This window comes from Heliangelus exortis, chromosome 11 (assembly GCF_036169615.1).
Source record: "Heliangelus exortis chromosome 11, bHelExo1.hap1, whole genome shotgun sequence".
Taxonomy (NCBI): Eukaryota; Metazoa; Chordata; class Aves; order Apodiformes; family Trochilidae; genus Heliangelus; species Heliangelus exortis.
In genome coordinates this window covers 14,824,084-14,843,178 of record NC_092432.1, presented here as the reverse complement: position 1 = coordinate 14,843,178, position 19,095 = coordinate 14,824,084, and the positions used below count along the sequence as shown (strand labels likewise).

The 19,095-nt window shown below is 39.3% G+C and overlaps 1 protein-coding gene across 11 annotated transcripts in view; it reads right to left on the bottom strand.

Moving 5' to 3' along the window:
- NEO1 (neogenin 1) overlaps window positions 1-19,095 on the bottom strand; it is a 191,438-nt gene that overhangs the window by 54,273 nt on the left and 118,070 nt on the right. For all 11 annotated transcript variants that reach the window (XM_071754849.1, XM_071754845.1, XM_071754854.1 and 8 more), the window contains 2 exons: window positions 18,053-18,207; window positions 17,128-17,248 (listed from right to left, as the gene is read on the bottom strand). In XM_071754849.1, coding sequence (XP_071610950.1) covers window positions 17,128-17,248; window positions 18,053-18,207 — 276 coding nt within the window. The remainder of the gene's footprint in view (window positions 1-17,127; window positions 17,249-18,052; window positions 18,208-19,095) is intronic.

Genomic DNA, 19,095 nt, shown 5'->3' with positions numbered 1-19,095 from the left:
CCTAGGACAGACAGATATACAGTTTGAATAATTTAACTGTATTTTAACTGTGTATCAGTTGAAAGAAAAAATACCTCAGAGGAGGTACTGATATGTTTAACTTTGACTTGGGCTGTTCAGATAAAACCGTTTGCTCAGTAAATAATATTTTTCACAGAACTCACTAATTAACTGATCCCAGAAAGAAAAATCAATACTTTCAAACACTTTTCTTACTTTTTCCTAATGCACTGCTTTTCTGAATTTGACATTTAATGTATGATATTATTTCTCTTGGATTGGAGAAGAAGGATTTGACTTTGATCAGGAGTAAAAGACTGATGCTGCAAGGAGTCAGAGTTAAAAGCCACTGATTTTCTTTTTTACATTTTTCCTAACAGTATTAAAAAAACACAACCACAGCAGTAGCTGGTAGTAGTAAGTGTGAAATAATAAAATGAAGTCATGAAAATGAAACAATAAAATAAAATTCCATGCTATACAACTATCTTTTAAAAATTTGCTTTATCTTGGTTTTGTTCCTCTAGGTTTTACCCAAACTGAATTGCTGTCTTTCTTCAAATGCTTAATTCATAAATTTATGACAGTAGGGATATCATCTTGCTATTCCTAATAGTCCCCTGTATGACACCATAATCAAAGAAAAAAAGGTTACTAACTGATGCTAGTAAGTTCTAGTAGAAGAAATGGCCACCATGCTGAAGTTGGTACTTTGTCTAAATGCATCTGTTACAATAACTGAATCACTCTTCCTTCTCTTGCAAAAACTAATTAAAAGGATTCTATCAGACACTTGTGCTTCTACTAGGAGGTGTTTCTACACAAAGCTGAAAAAGTGACTCAACAAGGAAAGAGTACTGGATTAAACTAATTTCTGGTCTGTTTAATGGAACACACATGCCCTGAATCTCCTGGATTTCATGACAACCACCAGCACCCCCAAGCACCTGGAGTGAGACACAGATCTGTGAATGTTTGACATGACCATAAGAGGACAACAACATTTACTATTTCTGAGAAAATTCAGAATTATACCAATTGTGCTTCATGAGGTCATTTGAACTGCAGAACTTTGTGTGTGATTTTGCTCTACAAGGAGATGTCAGAAAAAGAAAACACAGGAGAACATTCAGACCAACATCTACACAGCAGCACAGCTGTGGCCAGCTGGACTTAAAGCCTACTGACCTTGAAATTACTTCTACAATTAAAATAGCACAGATCATTCAGGAAGGCAATGCACATCTGCTGAGGAACTGACCCCAGCAAGGAAGCTGCCTGAGGCCTACACCAGTGTGTAGCTGTGATGCACTATAGGCCAGGGATACCAAGCTCATAGATCAAAACATACAGTTTTTCTTTTATATTGCATTTTATACATTATTTGCTATGATTAACTGAAAAATCCATTAGCAATGCTTACCATGGCACAGAAAAGACATTTGGTACCAAAACACACATGAAAACAGCAGAATGGTGACTTTTTTTTTTTAAGAAAAAGCATGTTCACATGGAAACAGTACCTTCATGTCTCTTTGTTTCACCATAATGACTGCCCCCCATTGAAAGGGGACAACAGAACTGTGAGAGAAGCAATTGGAGAACTGTGCCAGGCTGAGGAAGACCCAGCTCCAACTGGAGCATCTCCCATCCCACCCTGGGAGGTGAGCATTCACCTGGACCTACAGGGAAGGTATTCCAAGGAGCTAAACCTGGACACCATTATCCTCCTCTTTTCAGTACTATAAAACTTTTTGCTGCTTTCTCATCTTAAGTTAACTAACTCCTTTTTCACAAAAGCCTTTCACTCGATCCTCTCAAGAAGGCAGAAGAACCTGAACACAGCTCTGACCCTACTTTGCCTCTAGCAGACTTGAACAACCAAATGCCATCCCCATCCTGAGGAACAAATCGTCCTCCAAGCAACAGCAACCCACATTTTCTTCATAAAATGAAATGAAGATGCTTGCTTACTTATTTCTCTATGCTGATACTTTTTGCCTAAAGCAGGCCAGCAAAATGCTTGTTTTGTTTTGGTTTTTTTATAATTGCCTTAGAATAATTTACATTTCCACTGAGAATAAGAACTGTTATTTACACTTCAGTAAATTCACACTACTTGCAAAAAAGCTCACTAAAAATACACAGAAGCAAATTCCTGACTAATACTCACAGATTATGATTTTCATGCATTATTTCAGTTCTACATTCTAATATAAGCTGGACACTGATGGGCAGGGAATAAATAGGGACTGTATAAATATCCTGACAAATTCTGACCATAAGCTTGTTTTTCAAAGGAAGTCATAAAACCCACTGTGATAGAGAACACTCCTCCCACTTCCATTTCACGATGAAATGCTTTGGTGTAGAGGAAAAAATTTGATTTTTTTCCTGTCACATAAAACACCCGTGCAAAAAGGTGAGACAGAGCTCACTGATGCACTCCAGGCAGCACTGAGCCCACAGGGGAAGGCAGCCTCTCCTACAGACCTAAGCAGGAGCCCCACAGTTTAGATCAGATACCAGTGTTTCAGGGGAGGATGTAAAGAAAAAAAAAAGCCCTGCCTGTATTTGGATCATGGGACTCATGCTATAAAAAACAAGGACAGAAGCCAAACATCTCTCTGTCTATCATCCAGGCGTTTAAAGCTATGTACTTTTAAACAGATTTTGTTATTGCACAGAAATTCAAACCAGAACTATATACTGCACAATGATGGACAACACAGTCTTAAAATGCAATAATGAATAGTTCATTTTTAAAAAAGACTGTTTTTTTTTAACGACCCCTCCTTGAGAAAGGAGACTACAAAACCTTAAACAAAACACACATATGAACCCAAGGCAGTAAAAATTCATGAAAATGCATCAACCTGTCCAGGTTATCCTCCTTACATAAATATTCATAAACTGAACTCTTATGCAAAATAAAAATCTTTCAAGAACAGTAGAACCTGCAACAATGTGCTATAATTTGACTTTAATAATAGGAGGAATGCAATAATTTTCTTTCAAAAGCAAACGTGCATAGCATAGCTCTTTATGGAATAGCTCCTAATAGAAATACCATGTAGTTTTGGGAAGTGTTCATTTTCACAGCAGCCATTTGCATATTTGAAGAGTTAGGCAAGATTGCTCCCTCAGTTTGAAGTTTGGGATTCTGCCAATGACTCATTTTATCACCTTGAACACACCACTTCCCCACACCTTCATTTCCATCTCCCCTACCCTGGTTTTCTCAGCACTGTTCAGTTCTCACTCACTGTTTGCATACCCGAGGTAGCAGGGCCACTGCACTGTCAGTTCTGTAAGTGCTACCAACAATTACCAATCCCCATCCCCATCAGGCAGGTTTAGGAATAAATCCATGCTGTGATGGCAGAACAGCACCAATACACCAGTATCAGGATTCAGTCACACTACCTGATGAACACACTGCCTGACCTGACAGTCTGGAGAGACCTCGGTCAACTGGCAGCTGGCTAATATTGATCCAATATTCAAGAAGGAGGACCCTGGAAACTACAGGCCAGTCAGTCTAACTTCAGTGCCTAGTAGAATCATGGAGAAAATTATCCTGAGAGGTACTGGAAAACACCTGGAGGACAATGCAGTTGTTGGTCACAGCCAGCTTGTGGAGGGGAAAGTCCTGCTTGTCAAACTTAATTTCTATTTATGACAAGGTAGCCCACCTAAGATGATCAAGGGAAGCCAGTGGATGGACTTCAGGAAGTCTTTTGATCTTGTCTCTCAGAGCATCCTCCTGGGTAAAATATCCAGCATACAGCTAGACAACCATGCTATATGATGGGTGAGCAAGTGGCTCAGAGGTCAAGCACAAAGAGTGACAGTGAATGGGGTAATATCAGGCTGGTGACTGGTCACTAGTGAGGTCCTGCAGGGCTCCACCCTTGGCCCAGTCCTCTTCAGCATCTTCATCAATGGCTTGGATGCAGCACTGGAAGGGATTTTAAGCAAGTTTGCAGATGACAAAAATGGGAGTGGTCGGCTTCCTCAGGGGCAGACAGACCCTGCAGAGAGACCTCAACAGGTTAGGGAGATGGGCAATCACCAGCCACATGAAAATTAACAAGGGCAAGTGCTGAGTTCTGCACCTGGGATGGGGCAACCCTGGTGGCAAATGCAGACAGGGCACTGCGTGGCTGGAGAGCGGTGTGGCAGAGAGGGACCTGGGGGTCCTGGTTGATGGCAAACTGAATGTAAGCCAGGAGTGTGCCCTGGCAGCCAGGAGGGTCAACTGTGTCCTGGGGTGCATCAAGCACAGCATCACCAGCCAGTCAAGGGAGGTTTGTACTGCACTGGTATGGCCTCACGTTGAGCACTGTGTGCAGCTTTGGGTACTGCAGTATAGAAAAGACTTCAGGCTGTTGGAGAGTACACAAAGGAGAGCCATGAGGATAGTGAATGATCTGGAAGAGATTACTTATGAAGAGCAGCTGAGGTCACTTGGATTGTTCAGTATGGAGAAAAGGAGGCTGAGGGGTGACCTCGCAGCAGTCTATGGCTTCCTCACAAGGGGAAGAGATGGGACTGGTATTGATTTCTTCACTCCTGTGACCAAAGACAGGACTCGGAGGAATGGCAGAAAGCTGAATCAGGGGGGTTTAGGTTAGATACCAGGAAAAGGTTTTTCACCCAGAGGGCAGCTGAATAATGGAACAAGCTCCCCAAGGAAGTGGTCAGAGCACTATGCCTGCCTGAGTTCAAGAAGCATCTGAATGATGCTCTCAGGCACATGGTGTGATTCTGGGGGTACAAGTTGGACTTGATGATCCTGATGGATCCCTTCCAACTTGGCAGATTCTATGATTCTATTTAAGGATGTATTTTCAAAGAATCACCACAGGGTAACTGCTCCTTTTTTCTCTTTTCTCAGTAACATCCTAAAAGGAAAAAAAAATAACCTGTCCCCGAGCTGTGGTTAATACACCAGCTGCAATTCCAGCTGCTGTTCAGTGCTTCTTCTTGTAGATAACTTGGATGCCTTTTGATTTTAAACCAAAATATTTTATTTAAATGACCATAACACTCTTAGAAGTTCCCTCTGGATAAAATGTGTGTCTTCTTATTTAAGATACCTGCAGCGGACACATGCTGACCCTGAGGTAGCTGCAGTACACAGGATTTATCTGAATCCTAGTCTATGGTTTTGTCCAAAAAGCAACTAGGAACTGAAAAATAATTTCCCTCCTTTTGGGGTCTGTCGACACTTTAAACAACTCTGCAGTAACAACTCTGGCAAGCTGAATTTTCAACAGATGAAAGTGAACAAGCTGTTTGTATGTCAAAATTGTACTCATGTCTGCCAATCTCTTTATCAAACAGCAAGTTCTTTAATTACTTGTTTCTTGTACAGATCTAGTACATATCTTGTACATATCTAGTGTGATCTACTTTTCTACCAGTTAGGTTGATACATACAATTTCATTTTTTCCTAAAATAAGGATACCAAGCAAACCCCCACCTCTTCTCTTCTAGGATATAACCATGTGTACAGCAATACTACCAGATGTAGTATTGTTATTTTTAATATTAACTTGTCCTGGATTTCTCCTTTAAAGACTCTAAATACCTGATGCTCACTTACCACTTACCAGCTACCTCAGATTTGCTATTTTTGTAGAAACAAAGATGGTTGGGAATTCGTATAAAGAACACAAAAGCCAATCTCATAATTAAGATTTTTTTCCTTTCTGCTTTAATTATGCTTCTCTTTCTAATTCCAACAGAAACAGTAACCTCCATCAGCATGTTTAAAATAGAACTTTTTTACATAGCCCAGAATTTGATATGCACAGTGCACAAGAATGTGAGGTTATTCCCAAATATACGTTGGAGTTTACAGCAACACATGCAGCATTTTAAATTGGGATCACCACTGTTAAAAACTGCTGATCAACAAGATCAAAAAAACAGTTCTATGTACAATGATGCTAAAGACATGCCCATTGCTTAAATGCCCAGTAGCTCCGTGACTAGGACAACAAAAAGCAGACCCAATATGACTTTCCTTCCTCCCTATTTCCCTTTCACACCTTCTGTAAGAATGTGTCAACAGGAAAACTACAAAGAATCTGTTTGTCTTACAAAGCCTTTGGCTCCACAACTATTAGCTTCTTGGTTTCATGGGGGGAAGAGAGGCAATGGAAGAAGGGAAACAATCATGAAAATAAGAAAATACTAAACTAGGATATTTCTAATGCAGTGAGAACAGTGACAATTTACAATATGTTTCAATGCTAAAACTAGTCAAATTTGAATGCATGTTATTAAAAATAAGTGTTAAGATTTATTTCACCTCCTTATGGTATAAAACCACATCTACATATACATTATATCTATATATACCTTATGTATATAAGGTATAAAGCTTATTAACTTTTCTTGTAAAGACTGCTGGAAAAATACGTGACTTCAGAAGTTAGAATCTTCTCACAGATTCGAATACTCAGGTACTGAAATCCCATTACATATGCAATGAAAACTGTAAACCAATGCTTTTGCCTTTTTCTCCAAATGGCATTCAGCTGTTTCTGATATTACTGTATAATTTAGCAACTTTGAAGTATAAGCAACTAATTAAGACCATATCCACACATTTGCTCCCTGCTCTCCCTGCTCTGGTATGAGACTGACAAAATCTGATCTTACCCTTTAAAACATGAGCCTAGGATCAATTACAATTTAGGCTACTTCTGTCAATCTTGACAACCCTGTTTATGAATAATGAAGGCAGAAGAAATACCTTTGGTAGCTGTGATAGGCAAACATAAAGCTAATATTGCTGTTGTACTCTGCATTTAAACAAGAAAAGAAAAGAAAAAACCCCAAAAAAACCTAAAATCAAAGAAAAGATACTAAAAAACTATGCAATCTCTATACACCTGATATTCTTCACCCTGATTATTTTTATTTTTGCCTGCAAATAGAAGCCATCTACAGAACAATCAGTCGGTCACACTGAATACACTCACATCTGCTTAATGCTATTTTCCATCTGCACAGCTTTGGTTCCTGGTTATAACCACTGCTGACAATATATTATCTAGTAGTAACCAAGACTTTCTGAAGACAAAGTTATTGGACTGAGCTCTACTGGGAATTCAGGATAGCCCTGAAGACATGATATAAAACAGGGACTCAGAGCCTTTGAGCCCATTTCACAGTTGTTCTACAGTATGTGCAAGTCCTAGTTCATCCTGCTTTTGCTGTGATGCAATAAAAAAAGAAAACATGTATTAACATATTCTGAAAGTTTCTTAAAAATCTGTATGTATCATTCTACTTCACAATATGACATATAATTTCTTTAATCAAAAGTACCTTTTAAACATTTATTTCACTCATGAAATACAAAATTAAATTGGTGACACAGTCCAAGTGTTTCTAAGTAAAATTGTATAAGTAGCAACCACATAGCCCATATTTGCACTGAGCAGACAAATTTAAGCTAGGGTACACCTGAACTGATAAGAATACCTTTGTGAGGTTTCAAATTTCTTTGCCAAGTCAACTGTAAATCCAGTCATAAAAAAAGAAATGAAAACTAATAAGCACGATCAAAGCATCCTATCCATTTTGTTATGCCTTCCTACAATTCACTGCACACTGGCAAACATTAATCTATTACTACTTTAATCTAAATTAGAGTAACGTACTTAAAGCGTATGCCAATTTTTAACATGGGTAGAATATTGAATGCAGAACATAAGAACTGGTTAGGCACCAATTTCATGAAGTTAGAATTCAAGAAGTCTGAGATCTAGCATGGTTTAGCTGTGTCAGTCTGACTTCTCAGTAAGACCCCACATAAGCAGGGGCATGAAAGGGCATAAATAAAGGACACTTTCTAAACAAGGACTGAGTCAAGAGATGGAACGAACTGAATTAAAATAGCTTCTTGCCAACTTATAAGATACACACAGCCATGAGAAACACAAAGGCTGACTTTCACTGAGAAGACTGGCTAATTAATGTAAATTAAAATCAAAATTAAACCAGAAAAAAAAAAAAGAAAAAAAGAAAAAAAAGTCTTTCAGGACTGAAGAGAACATACTGCTGTGTTTACAGGAAATCAGCAATGAAGTGTACACAACCAGTAGCAAAATATTCTCAGAGTTTGGCTTTGGTTTTACAAAACACTGTTTGAAGTCAGTGATTTCAGATGCTGTTTATATTCCTAAAACACAACTCCCAAAACAAGATTTCCAAGCTGTTCAACATTCATATGAAGCCATTCTGATATTATAAGAAGTGACTGAGGCAGCAAGGTTAGGAAACCTTTTGGCTACTTTTAGCACAAGCACTGCCATGACTTTTTGCAAACTTCATTACACAATCAGTCCTGAGGTTGCATTTATTACATTCACTGCTTTTAGAGGTTTTTTTCTGAATTGTAGTATCAACAGCATCCCAGAACTCTTCTATTTCAAAAGATGAGTATTTATGTATGCAAAACTTTCTAGACATGTGAGTGTGTGTGTGCACATAGAAGGGCAGAGAAAATTGTTTGGCTTTTGTAATACAGTAGCTACAATGATTAGTCAAACTAATTTAAATGGCATATATCATTTGTCTGATCTTGCTTTGACATCTCACCCACAACACCCTGCACATTTTTCACTTATGTCCACAGCCTGCAAGAACACCATAAAACTCCATGGGAAATATTTACTGAATGACTTTGACAACAACACTGAATGTTCTTGATTCTCACTACATGACTGCATAGAAGAATACTCTAAAAAATTAACCCTGCAAGATGTGAGAGACTCTGAGAAGTTAACATTCGATATCCTTGAAATCATCCAAAAGAGGCCCTGAAGTAAGACCTGAATGTCTGCTTCTGGGCTTGAACCAGACCAAGGATAGAAGTTAAATTTATGCATATTGTTACGTATTGAAAATACCCAAAAGTGACACTGAGTTGTTCACATGAGAGCACAAGCCTGTTAGAACCAACTTTTTTATTTCTTTCAGAAGAAGCCAACATTTTCTAAAAAAAAAATAGTATTTCCCTCCTGTAAGAGAGGGAACAGGACTTAAAGCTATGCAAAACACAGAGTATTTAATATATCTTAATTTAAATAAGGTTTTTGACATTGCCTTGCATGATGTTTTCAAAAACAGGTAAGTATGTTCCAGACCAGGGTTACTACAAGAGGATCCAGAACCATCTGAAACTTTTCTGAACCAGAAAAGTTCTCAGTGTTTCGGTATCAGAAGGAACAGTGACACTGTTGGGTGTACAGGAGGGTGTACAATGCCCATTTCCATACAGTTCCATACATACTTAGTTTTTAATGACCTAGATGATGAAGCAGAAAAAGTGATGTTAATTATTTCAATGAATGTCAAGTCAGGAGGGCTGCAAGCACTTCGAAGGGCACCTGTACAACTTCAGAGCATGTTGTCAAGGTGGAGAAATGGCCTGGAAAATGCCAAGGTTCTACAACTTTACAAGTTAAAAAGGGTCCAAGGACTGAATAACAAGAAGTGGGAAATCCAATTACAGATGCAAATTTTTTTTTATTAGCAACAGTCCAGGGGATCTGAAACAGCTTCTGAGAGTAGCATTTGATCCACTGAAATCTCTGAGTCTGTGCCATCCTGACATAACCTCAAACAAGGCAATACCATTTGCAGTGGAGAAATGTCTGAATTTCAGCACAATCTTAGCTGAAATGTGCTGAACCAAGAAAACTTTGATCAGACTTCTGAGGTCCTCACCCCTGCCACAGATGTGGGAAGTCCCTATTCCCCACTCTGCTCAATGTCCTGTCCAGCTCATTTCCCTGCCATCAGACTTGAGATAGCTCATGGCCAAACTCTGGCAGAGAAGCAGCTACATAAAATGGAATTACTCATGCAGCAATGGACCTGGCCAGAATTCAATTACACAATCACACCAATTTAGGTCAACAAATGATGTCTTTAAAACTCTTTCAGAACTTGGATTCACATAAGGATAGGAGGAATTAATATCATCCACTGCAACTGAAGTGGTTTTATACTTTAATCAAGTCAAACTGTGCCACAAATACCAGACATTTATGTTTCTTGTAAGGAGATCAGCAGGGAAATACATACCACAAAATTGTCAGAATTTGCCATTAGGACTATACACAAGGAGATAAATGGAGCCCATTCACACCTCTCAGAGTGGTAGTGTTTCTGAATCATAGAATATTGCTAGTTAGGAGGGATCTCAGCCATTCAACTATGCAACCCCTCTAGCAGAGCAGAGACCAGGTTGCTCAGGACTTTCTCTGAGTGTTCTTAAATATCTTCAAGGAACAGATTTCAAAAACTCTGTGGGCAATCTGACTGCAGCTATCCTCACTGAGAAACTGTTTTATCCAATTGCAAATTCCCTTTCTACAGTCTTTTCCTGTAACCTGTCATCCTCTTTCAGTTTCCAGCTCCACCTGCTCTCTTCCATTCTCTTAGGCTCCTGTTCTTCAGGATGAACAGTTCTAAGGGTTATGGTACATCTCAGTACATCATGTGCTCCAACACCCTATCTATCTTGGGTGGGTCTCCATTGGGGTTCCACCAAGCCAGCATCTGTCTTGTGTCAAGAAGCTTAAAATTGTCCTAATGTGGTCTCACCAGTGCCAAGCAGGGGAAAACAATCACAGTCCTCAACCTCCTGCCTACCCCACTAAGTCCCTTCTGCAAAGCTTCTTGTTTAGTGGGCAGCCAGCCTCCAGCACAGCATGGAGTCACTCTGCTGTCAATGCAGGGCTCCACTGTTGTCCCCTGTGCCAGTGTTGAGCTCTGAGGTTACCACCAGCCATGTCTCCAGCCTGACAGGTCCCACTCTATGCCAGTGTATCTACTCCTCCTCCCAATCTGGTATAACCTGCAAACCTGCTATGGGTGCTTTGTTCCATCATCCAGGTGACTGACAAGATATAAAACCTTCTCTGTCCCAGAACCAAGCCCTGGGTCATGCCACTCATTACCATGGCTGCTGGTTAGTCCTCACCCCATTCATCACGTCACTGGGTGCCTGCTGTGCCAGCCAGCTCTCCAAGCACCCCACCACCCACCCATCCAGTCTGTATTTCCCCAGTTCAGCTGTAGGGATACTACTAAAGATGGTGTCAAAGACCTTGTAAAGGCAAAATAAACAATATTTAGTTCTCTCTTCTCAACCCAGAATCTGCAGTTTAATCTTGTAAAGGCTTCTGGGATCATTGGGCATTATTTGCCCTAGATAATGATAAATCCATGCTGGATTTTCCCAGTCATCATCTGTTTCATATATCCATAACAAGGTTTCTTGGGGAATTTGCTCCATAACCTTCTTTAAAATGTTTCCATCCCCAGCTGAGCTCTGTCTTTCCTAGTTCCATCCCTGCACATACATGCACTATCTGCCACTTTGCTGCCATTGCTTCCAACTTCCGAATACTTTCCTTTTGTGTCTGAGCTCAGTTAAGAGCTCATTCTTTAGCCCTGCTGGTCTCTGGTCACACAAGCTCAAACTCCTACATGTTTTTGGGCTTTGAGAAGAATGTCATTCAGGATCAAATGTTTTGCCTCTTGCGCATCAACACAATCACCCACTGGAACATAGCAAACAAGTCAAAATCTCCTGTTCTCAAGTTCAAGGCTGTAATTTTGCTATTTGTACTGCTCAGTCCTTAAGATAATTTAGGCTAAGAATTAGAGAATTAGAATTAGAAAATTTAAACTAATTTAAATTCTCTTAGATTTACAATAACCTCAGGATCCCTGCTGAGTTTGACCTCTGAATCTTTGATCACTCTTTTATGATCCTAAATAGCAAGTCCAACATGCCACCTCCACTACTCATCCAGACACATACAACCTGTGCCCAGAAATTCTCTTCATCCTACTCCAGAAACCTTCCATATAACCTGTTATACCATCAGGATGCCATTCCAGCACACACCAGATGGTTAAAATCCCACATAAATACTGCTATTTCCACTTGATGAGTTGGTCCCTATCAGACACGCACAACAGTGCTGCCCTTCCATCCTCTGACCTTTAGGCATAAGCACTTGGCTGGCTTCTCACCCTCTCCAAGGTTGGAGATGAGATGAGTCTCCAAGGTTGGACACTCTATGCCAAATGCCAGTGGTGGCATTTGAAGGCAATAAGAAAAGACCATTTGTGTCAGTCCCCTGCATACAGCACAACCCTTATCTGTGATTCCCTGCCCTGTCCCTCCAAAAGGGTCTGTATCTATCTCTTGAAGCTATCCTGAGATGCTTCTGTAATCCCAAAGATTGCAACTGCATGCAGATTTCTAATTCCTCCTCCTTGCTTCCCATGCTGGTAATACTAATTTGCATGCAGGAGATCTTCTTTAGATAGGAACTATTTGTCAGGAAAAATTTAAGTTTAATCAAATTGATAGTTCCAGGAGAAAAAAAATCTGGATGCAGTGTGTCCCTGGATACCAAGAGCATATTCAATTCAGTAACTTCAAGATCCCAACTCCTAACACAGCTCACAGGGATGGACAGAACAACACTAACTTTTGCAGCATTAAAGTACAAAAATCACACTGCCTTTAGAATCTTGAAAGTGATACAGAACATCTCAAATAATGTTTTGAAATTGTTCTCTAAGTAGCATGGCATATTTGTTTACAGTCTGTGATTTGTCTTTCAATAATCACTCCTTTTCCTGGTGCCTGAGTACTTGTCAAATGCTGATCACATAGAGGTGACAGGGAACCATCTGCCTCCCTCCTCCAAAGGCACCTCCTTTTCCTCATTACCACCTGTTCTTTTTTCAGTCCCCAAATGGTAATTCTGAGCCATGCCAGATACACTGGTAAAGGCCAAGTTACAGGTCCTAGCTGAATTTTTCATCCTGTCCCTATCATTTAACCTCCACAAAGATAAATCCAAAAGTATCCATCCAAGATACCCATCAGTGAAAACTGGGGTTTTCACAGACCACACAAAACAATGCTGTAAAAGCAACAAAAAATAGCTTTGTTACAACTCAGAACGTTAGTAAGTCTGATCCATAACTGAGATGGCCAAGACCACCATGTCTGGCAAAGAAGGGTTGGACCAGATAAACCCTGAGGTCTTTTCCAATCTGCTATTCTACAACATGTCAGAGGGTGACCCATCAAGACCTAATTATAACTAAAAAGGCCTGATTCTGTATGAAAAAGGAAGGAGGGCTAGATTTTGAAGCAGCTGAGGAAGCACTTCCTAAGGCATGACTAAGGTTCCTCCTTCTCCCTGGGATACACAGGAGTCCTCTGTGGTGGCATTTGAATGCAATAAGAAAAGACCATCTATGTCTTAATCAGTAAGACAGTGAGTAATTGAGACCCTTCCCTTTCCTTAGTTCTTTGGTTCTACACAAGAGGCAGAGCAGACTGTAGAACCACAACTCCACTGGAATTCCCAAGGGCCTCCTGGGGAAGGTCACTACCTGAGAAATAGGGAGACAATTTCAAACCCCAAAGTATTTGGCAAGCAGATGGGATGCTTTTTAATTCTCTTGCAGAATTCAATACTTTGAAGCAAAGCACAGGGGATATTGGTAGGAGTAGAATATATAACTTGGAATATTTACTTGAATCCAACTCCATGTCTCTTCCCCATTTCAACCTTCTCAATTACAAAGAGTTGCCCAAAAATCTCTTCTTTCAATGCCATAATTCTTACATATATTCCTTAAAAAACTGTAGACTCTGTACAGCTAATCCATTTCCAAGTACAACTTGTTCCAAGACAACTGTAAGTTCTATGTAAGTTCTCTTCAGTTTATTAAGAGAACTACCGAATCTGAAAATAAAAAGGCCCTCCACTACACCTTCAAATTACCCCTTTTTAGCCAGTCAATACTTCGCTTTAATATTTTCCACAAATACCTTCTATATATACTGTATACACACTGTAAGTTTTTCAGAAATCACCCCAAATACAAAAAAAGATCAACCCAAAATAACCTTATGTCTGATCAACAATTATATTAGGCTTATTCTAGCAGATGAGAGTCTGTTAAATACTGGTATGGGTGGCCATAGCCACCAAACACTCACAGAATCACAGAATTACCTTTGTTGGAAAAGCCTTAAGGCCACCAAGTCCACCCATCAGCCTAACACTGACAAGACCTTAACTAAGTCAGATCCCTGATGTCAAAACAACTCTTAAGATACCTCCAGGGATGGTGACCACACCACTGTCGTGGGCAGCCTGTTCCAACATGTGACTCACACACATCCATGCACTGAAATCACCCCTGTGCAGAAGACAAGCTGAATCACCAAACTATTGCTTCGGGCAAAGTAAAAAAATCCAAGACCTGAAAACCTTTTTTCTTGAGGCAGATAATCAGGTTATATACTCTATGCATACTGTATATGAAAAAGATGCTGTCACCCGGGATTGAAGAAAATACAGAAGTGGTAATTTACTTTCAGAACACTCAACCCCCCTTACAGCACACCTCCATATAGCTGTGGATGAAGCAGGATCACTGTAGGCAGCAAAACGCAACATGTTGTAAAATTTCCATAGGACAGGTTTAGATTGAAACAAGTTGATGTGCAGAAAAGGCAGTTAAGTTTTGATCTGTTATGTAAAGAGCAAGCAGGGTTTTTTATTGGATTATTTCGATTTAACCTTTCTCATAATTTCTCCATCAAGGTCTGGGTAACTAGTTTTCCAACTACTCAAGCTCACTTCTGATGGTAGCCAACTACCCCTCTCTTCACTGCCAATTATGCCTCAATCAATGCTGCCATCCATTTAGAGATGCCCATGCCTTGGTCCATTTCTTCAACACTGGTCCATAAAGAATGCATATGGCCTTTCTGAGGAACTCCCTAAGGCTTCTACTCTCTCATTTAAATTCAATTTATTAAATACTAATTTGATAGGATAAGCAAAAGAGCTAACTGAAAATCGTCTGTAAGCAGCTAGATGTATCCCAATTCCATTCAGGAAGGAGAAAACAGAATTGCCAAGGAAGAGGACACACTGCTGCTAATTGGTAAGAACTTCAGTGAGCACTTAATCAGCATTCTTGCACTGAAAATTACTTTTCAAATTGGCAAAGTATGTATTTTCTCATCATTAGATTTGACATTTTAAAAAAAGCTTTCTGAATTAATGATAAGAGTGTTCTGAATAGTTTTTGTTCAAATTAGTGAATTAATTTTCATACCAAGATAACTGTCATGAAAGAACTACTATATATGATACCTTCACTCTTCTTCCTTGGATATGTTTTCCTTCTGTGGTGTTCATATATGGTGAGAAGTCTTACAGTAACAAATATCTTTCTTCAACTGTGTATCCAAGCTTCCATATATCACAACTGAGTAAGACACAGAATATCTACTCCTAGTTGTACTACCTGTTATGCCGTTACTCAGCAACAAAAAAAAAGAATAAAAGGCACTTCCAGTGATGTACCATGTGGTTCTCTCTACTGTTGGGAAACACCAACTAAAACACATCAGTGCTACACAGGGAGTGCATTGCTAAACACACTGCAAGCCAGGTAACACAACAATACAACTTCATGGATGTGTCTTTACACCCGAATGAGACTCCACCAACACTGCATCCACAATCCTTTGGCAGCATGCAAAAGAAAAAGGACAGCATTATAAGGCAAAGTCCTTAGTGTAACAGGACAGGTTGCCAGAGGAGAACAGGAAGGAGAAACCACTGGGCGAACAACAGGGGAGGGAAAGGAAGAAGGGTGAGACCACAGGACCTAAAATAATAACAGTAATAATAATTTATAAACCACTCCTGGGAACCGGGTGAAAGTACAAGCTCAGACAGGGCTTCAAAACCCAAGTACATCAATTATTTGGTATTTTTCAAATGCTTCCACCTGAAAGATTTGGAAACCACACAGGTGATTCATGCATATAGCAGAAATAAAATCACTTCTAATGTTTTTTCTAGTAATGTGGTGACAGTAGGCCACTGCTGGATACGGGTGCCTAACACAGAGGTGTAAATCCCATGGGTCTATAGCATTAAAGCTACTCAATCCAGTAGAGGGCACCTTCTATTCCTCAAATAATTGTGGCAAGTACATGCATCTCTTTGGCCACCAATGAACATATCCAAATGAGAATTCAGAAGAAGACACAAGTGCACAACTACCCTACAAAACAATTAGAAAAGAAACGGAAAAATCTTTCTCTTTATGGCACGCTGGTAACAGTTTACTGTCTGTATGCTGAATGCCAAAACCAGGTCTAGCAGGTCTGTTAAAATTGCAAATGTGAAGTTACATCATGCCTCTGACCACACAGAAGTCTGGTTCTTTTAACTCCTTCCCATTTGAATAAAAGAGAATTAAGAATTTTGAAACAATACCCCAAAAAGGCAGGCACCACAAAAGCCCAGAAGGTAGAGAACTGTTATTTTCTAGTCTGACTTGTCTTTCTCTTTGTTCTTCTTAGTATTGCTTTTCTTCCTTGAGCTCTCAGAAATTACTTTTAAGAATTGTGTGAGCTGAAAGAGCAAAACAAGCTGATGCCTGTGAAACAATATTTGTACTACCTTTTTTTCTGTAAGACAGTAGGTCCTCAATCCTAACAGCAATTATTCATATCCAAAATAGGACATAGCGAGAAGCAGAGTTCTGTTAGTAAAGCCACTGGAGCACAATAACAAATATTTATCTTAAATTGCAGCTGAAACTAAAAAAAAAATAAAATATTGCAATTGCAGTTTGAAGATGTGACAAAGCGTATGCTTTTTAAACTAACAGTAGAAAAAGGCTTTTGACACTGGAATGGCTTGGATGTAAAATATTTCATTTGTGGTGTGCTCCATAAGTGCTTATTGGTCAGTTTTGAACCTCCAGTGAATATTTTTATTTTGGCTAACCTGTTATTTAGATTTCTGGGTACAACTTATAATGGCGCTAAATCTTTTTCAAAATACAAGGTGAATCCCATAGAACTCCTTAATTTCATACAAAAGATGACACTAAACCACTCCTATGATTTTAAAAATCACATCCTATTCTAGCCGAGTTATAGATAGAATGGATTCTGTAGATGGTCCCTTGAAATTGTTCCTCCCCATCTTTTGGCACTCCTCTGTCACAGTTAATCTTACCAAGGTCAAGTATTATCAGCTGGGCTCCAGATTGTGCATTTCCAACATCATTTTCTGCAATGCACTGATAGAATCCTTCATCCGATTTCACCAGACCCAAAACTTGCAGATTATGTTCTTTCTGAAGAGTAAAGGAAAAATGCAATATTTAAAAATGGGATACAACTGCAGAAACAATGGTGTTACTGTGGCACATCACTATGACAGGAGAAACTGCTGAACAGTAACACAAAAAAGTATATTTGGAATTCTGTTCTGATTTCATCTCTTTTCCTCTAAAAACTCAAATTATACAGTAACAAAAAACAGCAGAAGCTCCTACTAATGGCTATCAATTTCTAGCATCACATATCACTAGCAAGTCATAAAATTTCCACAGCCATCTTAATGGTATTTTAAGCACTGAATATAACTGCCTAGCTCACCGTTACAATCCTACAAGCTCAGGTATACTCAATTATACAACTATTAAGTTCTCAGCCATGTCTCAATAATGACATTCACTACATCAAAAATTTCCCAACTGGTGTGCCAGAGCTCATGACCCACAGCTCAGTTATATTTATATTTTAACTCTTGTTTGAAATAGTAACACTGATCACAGACAGCTGCAGAAAGCAGTCAGTGTTCAGAGCAAGCTTGCACTTTAACAGGTTCAACTAACAAAGTGTGCTTTTGTCACTGTTTGTCTGTCTCTCATGGAAAAATCTAGAGTTATAAAAAAATACCCATACAATACAAGCACATGCCATAACGTTTCAGTAAAATGACTGAATTATGGAGTATTAAGGGTTTCAAGAACCAAAATAACAATGGCAGGAAAACAAGAAGCTGGTCCTATAAAACAACACAGCTTCCACGCGTATCTGTCAGAGGACTAACAAGTCAATAGCTTAAAAATGTGCAAAATGGACAAAGTACTTACAACAATTTTGAAGTAGTCACTTGGGATCACCATGTCTCCATTCTTGACCCACTTCACAGTTGGAGTAGGTTTTCCAGTCACCTCACACTCAAACACAATGTCCATAGATTCATGAGCATAAATATTTGCAGGCCGCTTCAGAAACTCAGGAGGAACTTCACATAAAAGGGAAGAAAGACAGAAGATGGTGGTCATCATCCATAAAATATCATCAGTTGTGCTCATACTCAAACATCCAATAAGACCCAACACACAAAAAGAAGGTTTCAGGAACTCTAGCATGAACGGTGGCAACATTGGTAGACATTTTCAGATCAGGGTTTGATAGAGGCTGGTACAAGCTCTGTGTTATTTCAAAAATTACATTTGAGGCAGTTAACCAGTCAACCATTTTTAATGTGAGATGACCTCTTGAGAATACATGAAAGAAGCAATCGAATTGAGATGCATTAAGTCTGAAGTTAAAAAGTATTTTAAAACCAAGAGACACAGAGGCCATTGGAAAACAGTGTTTCTGCGGCTGAAGAACTGGCAGCAGTCTCTCCTCTGCAGTAGGCATGTTGCTGCATGCTTAAGAGAGGGTTTCTGATCCCATTCCCACTCTTCCTTCACCACTTCTGACTTCATCTGAGCAAGTCCAACTAGTGCTTAAATGTGCAACAGTTTTATGCTCCTTTCACAAATAAAGGCCTCAGCTCACAAAGAAAGACCTCAGCTTATCCAACAGACACCATGGTACTGATTCAAATATATTCTTCTCTGGTTTGAGTAAGCCCAAGAACCACTATGTACAGGACTCCATACATACCTTTGTGTCATATGGAGACTGTATTACAGAAAGATACAACCAAAGACATATATTTCAAAACAACGTAAACCAGACAGGTTCTTCATTTAAGATGTACCAAGGTTGTTATCTCTGGGTCTTGACTACCTTTTTAAAAATCTGTACACAATCAGAGTAAGATTAAATAAATTCAAGATATTTAAAATTCATAAAAATTCTGAGATGCAGAAGCTTCTGGTAATACAAGCCCCAAAGC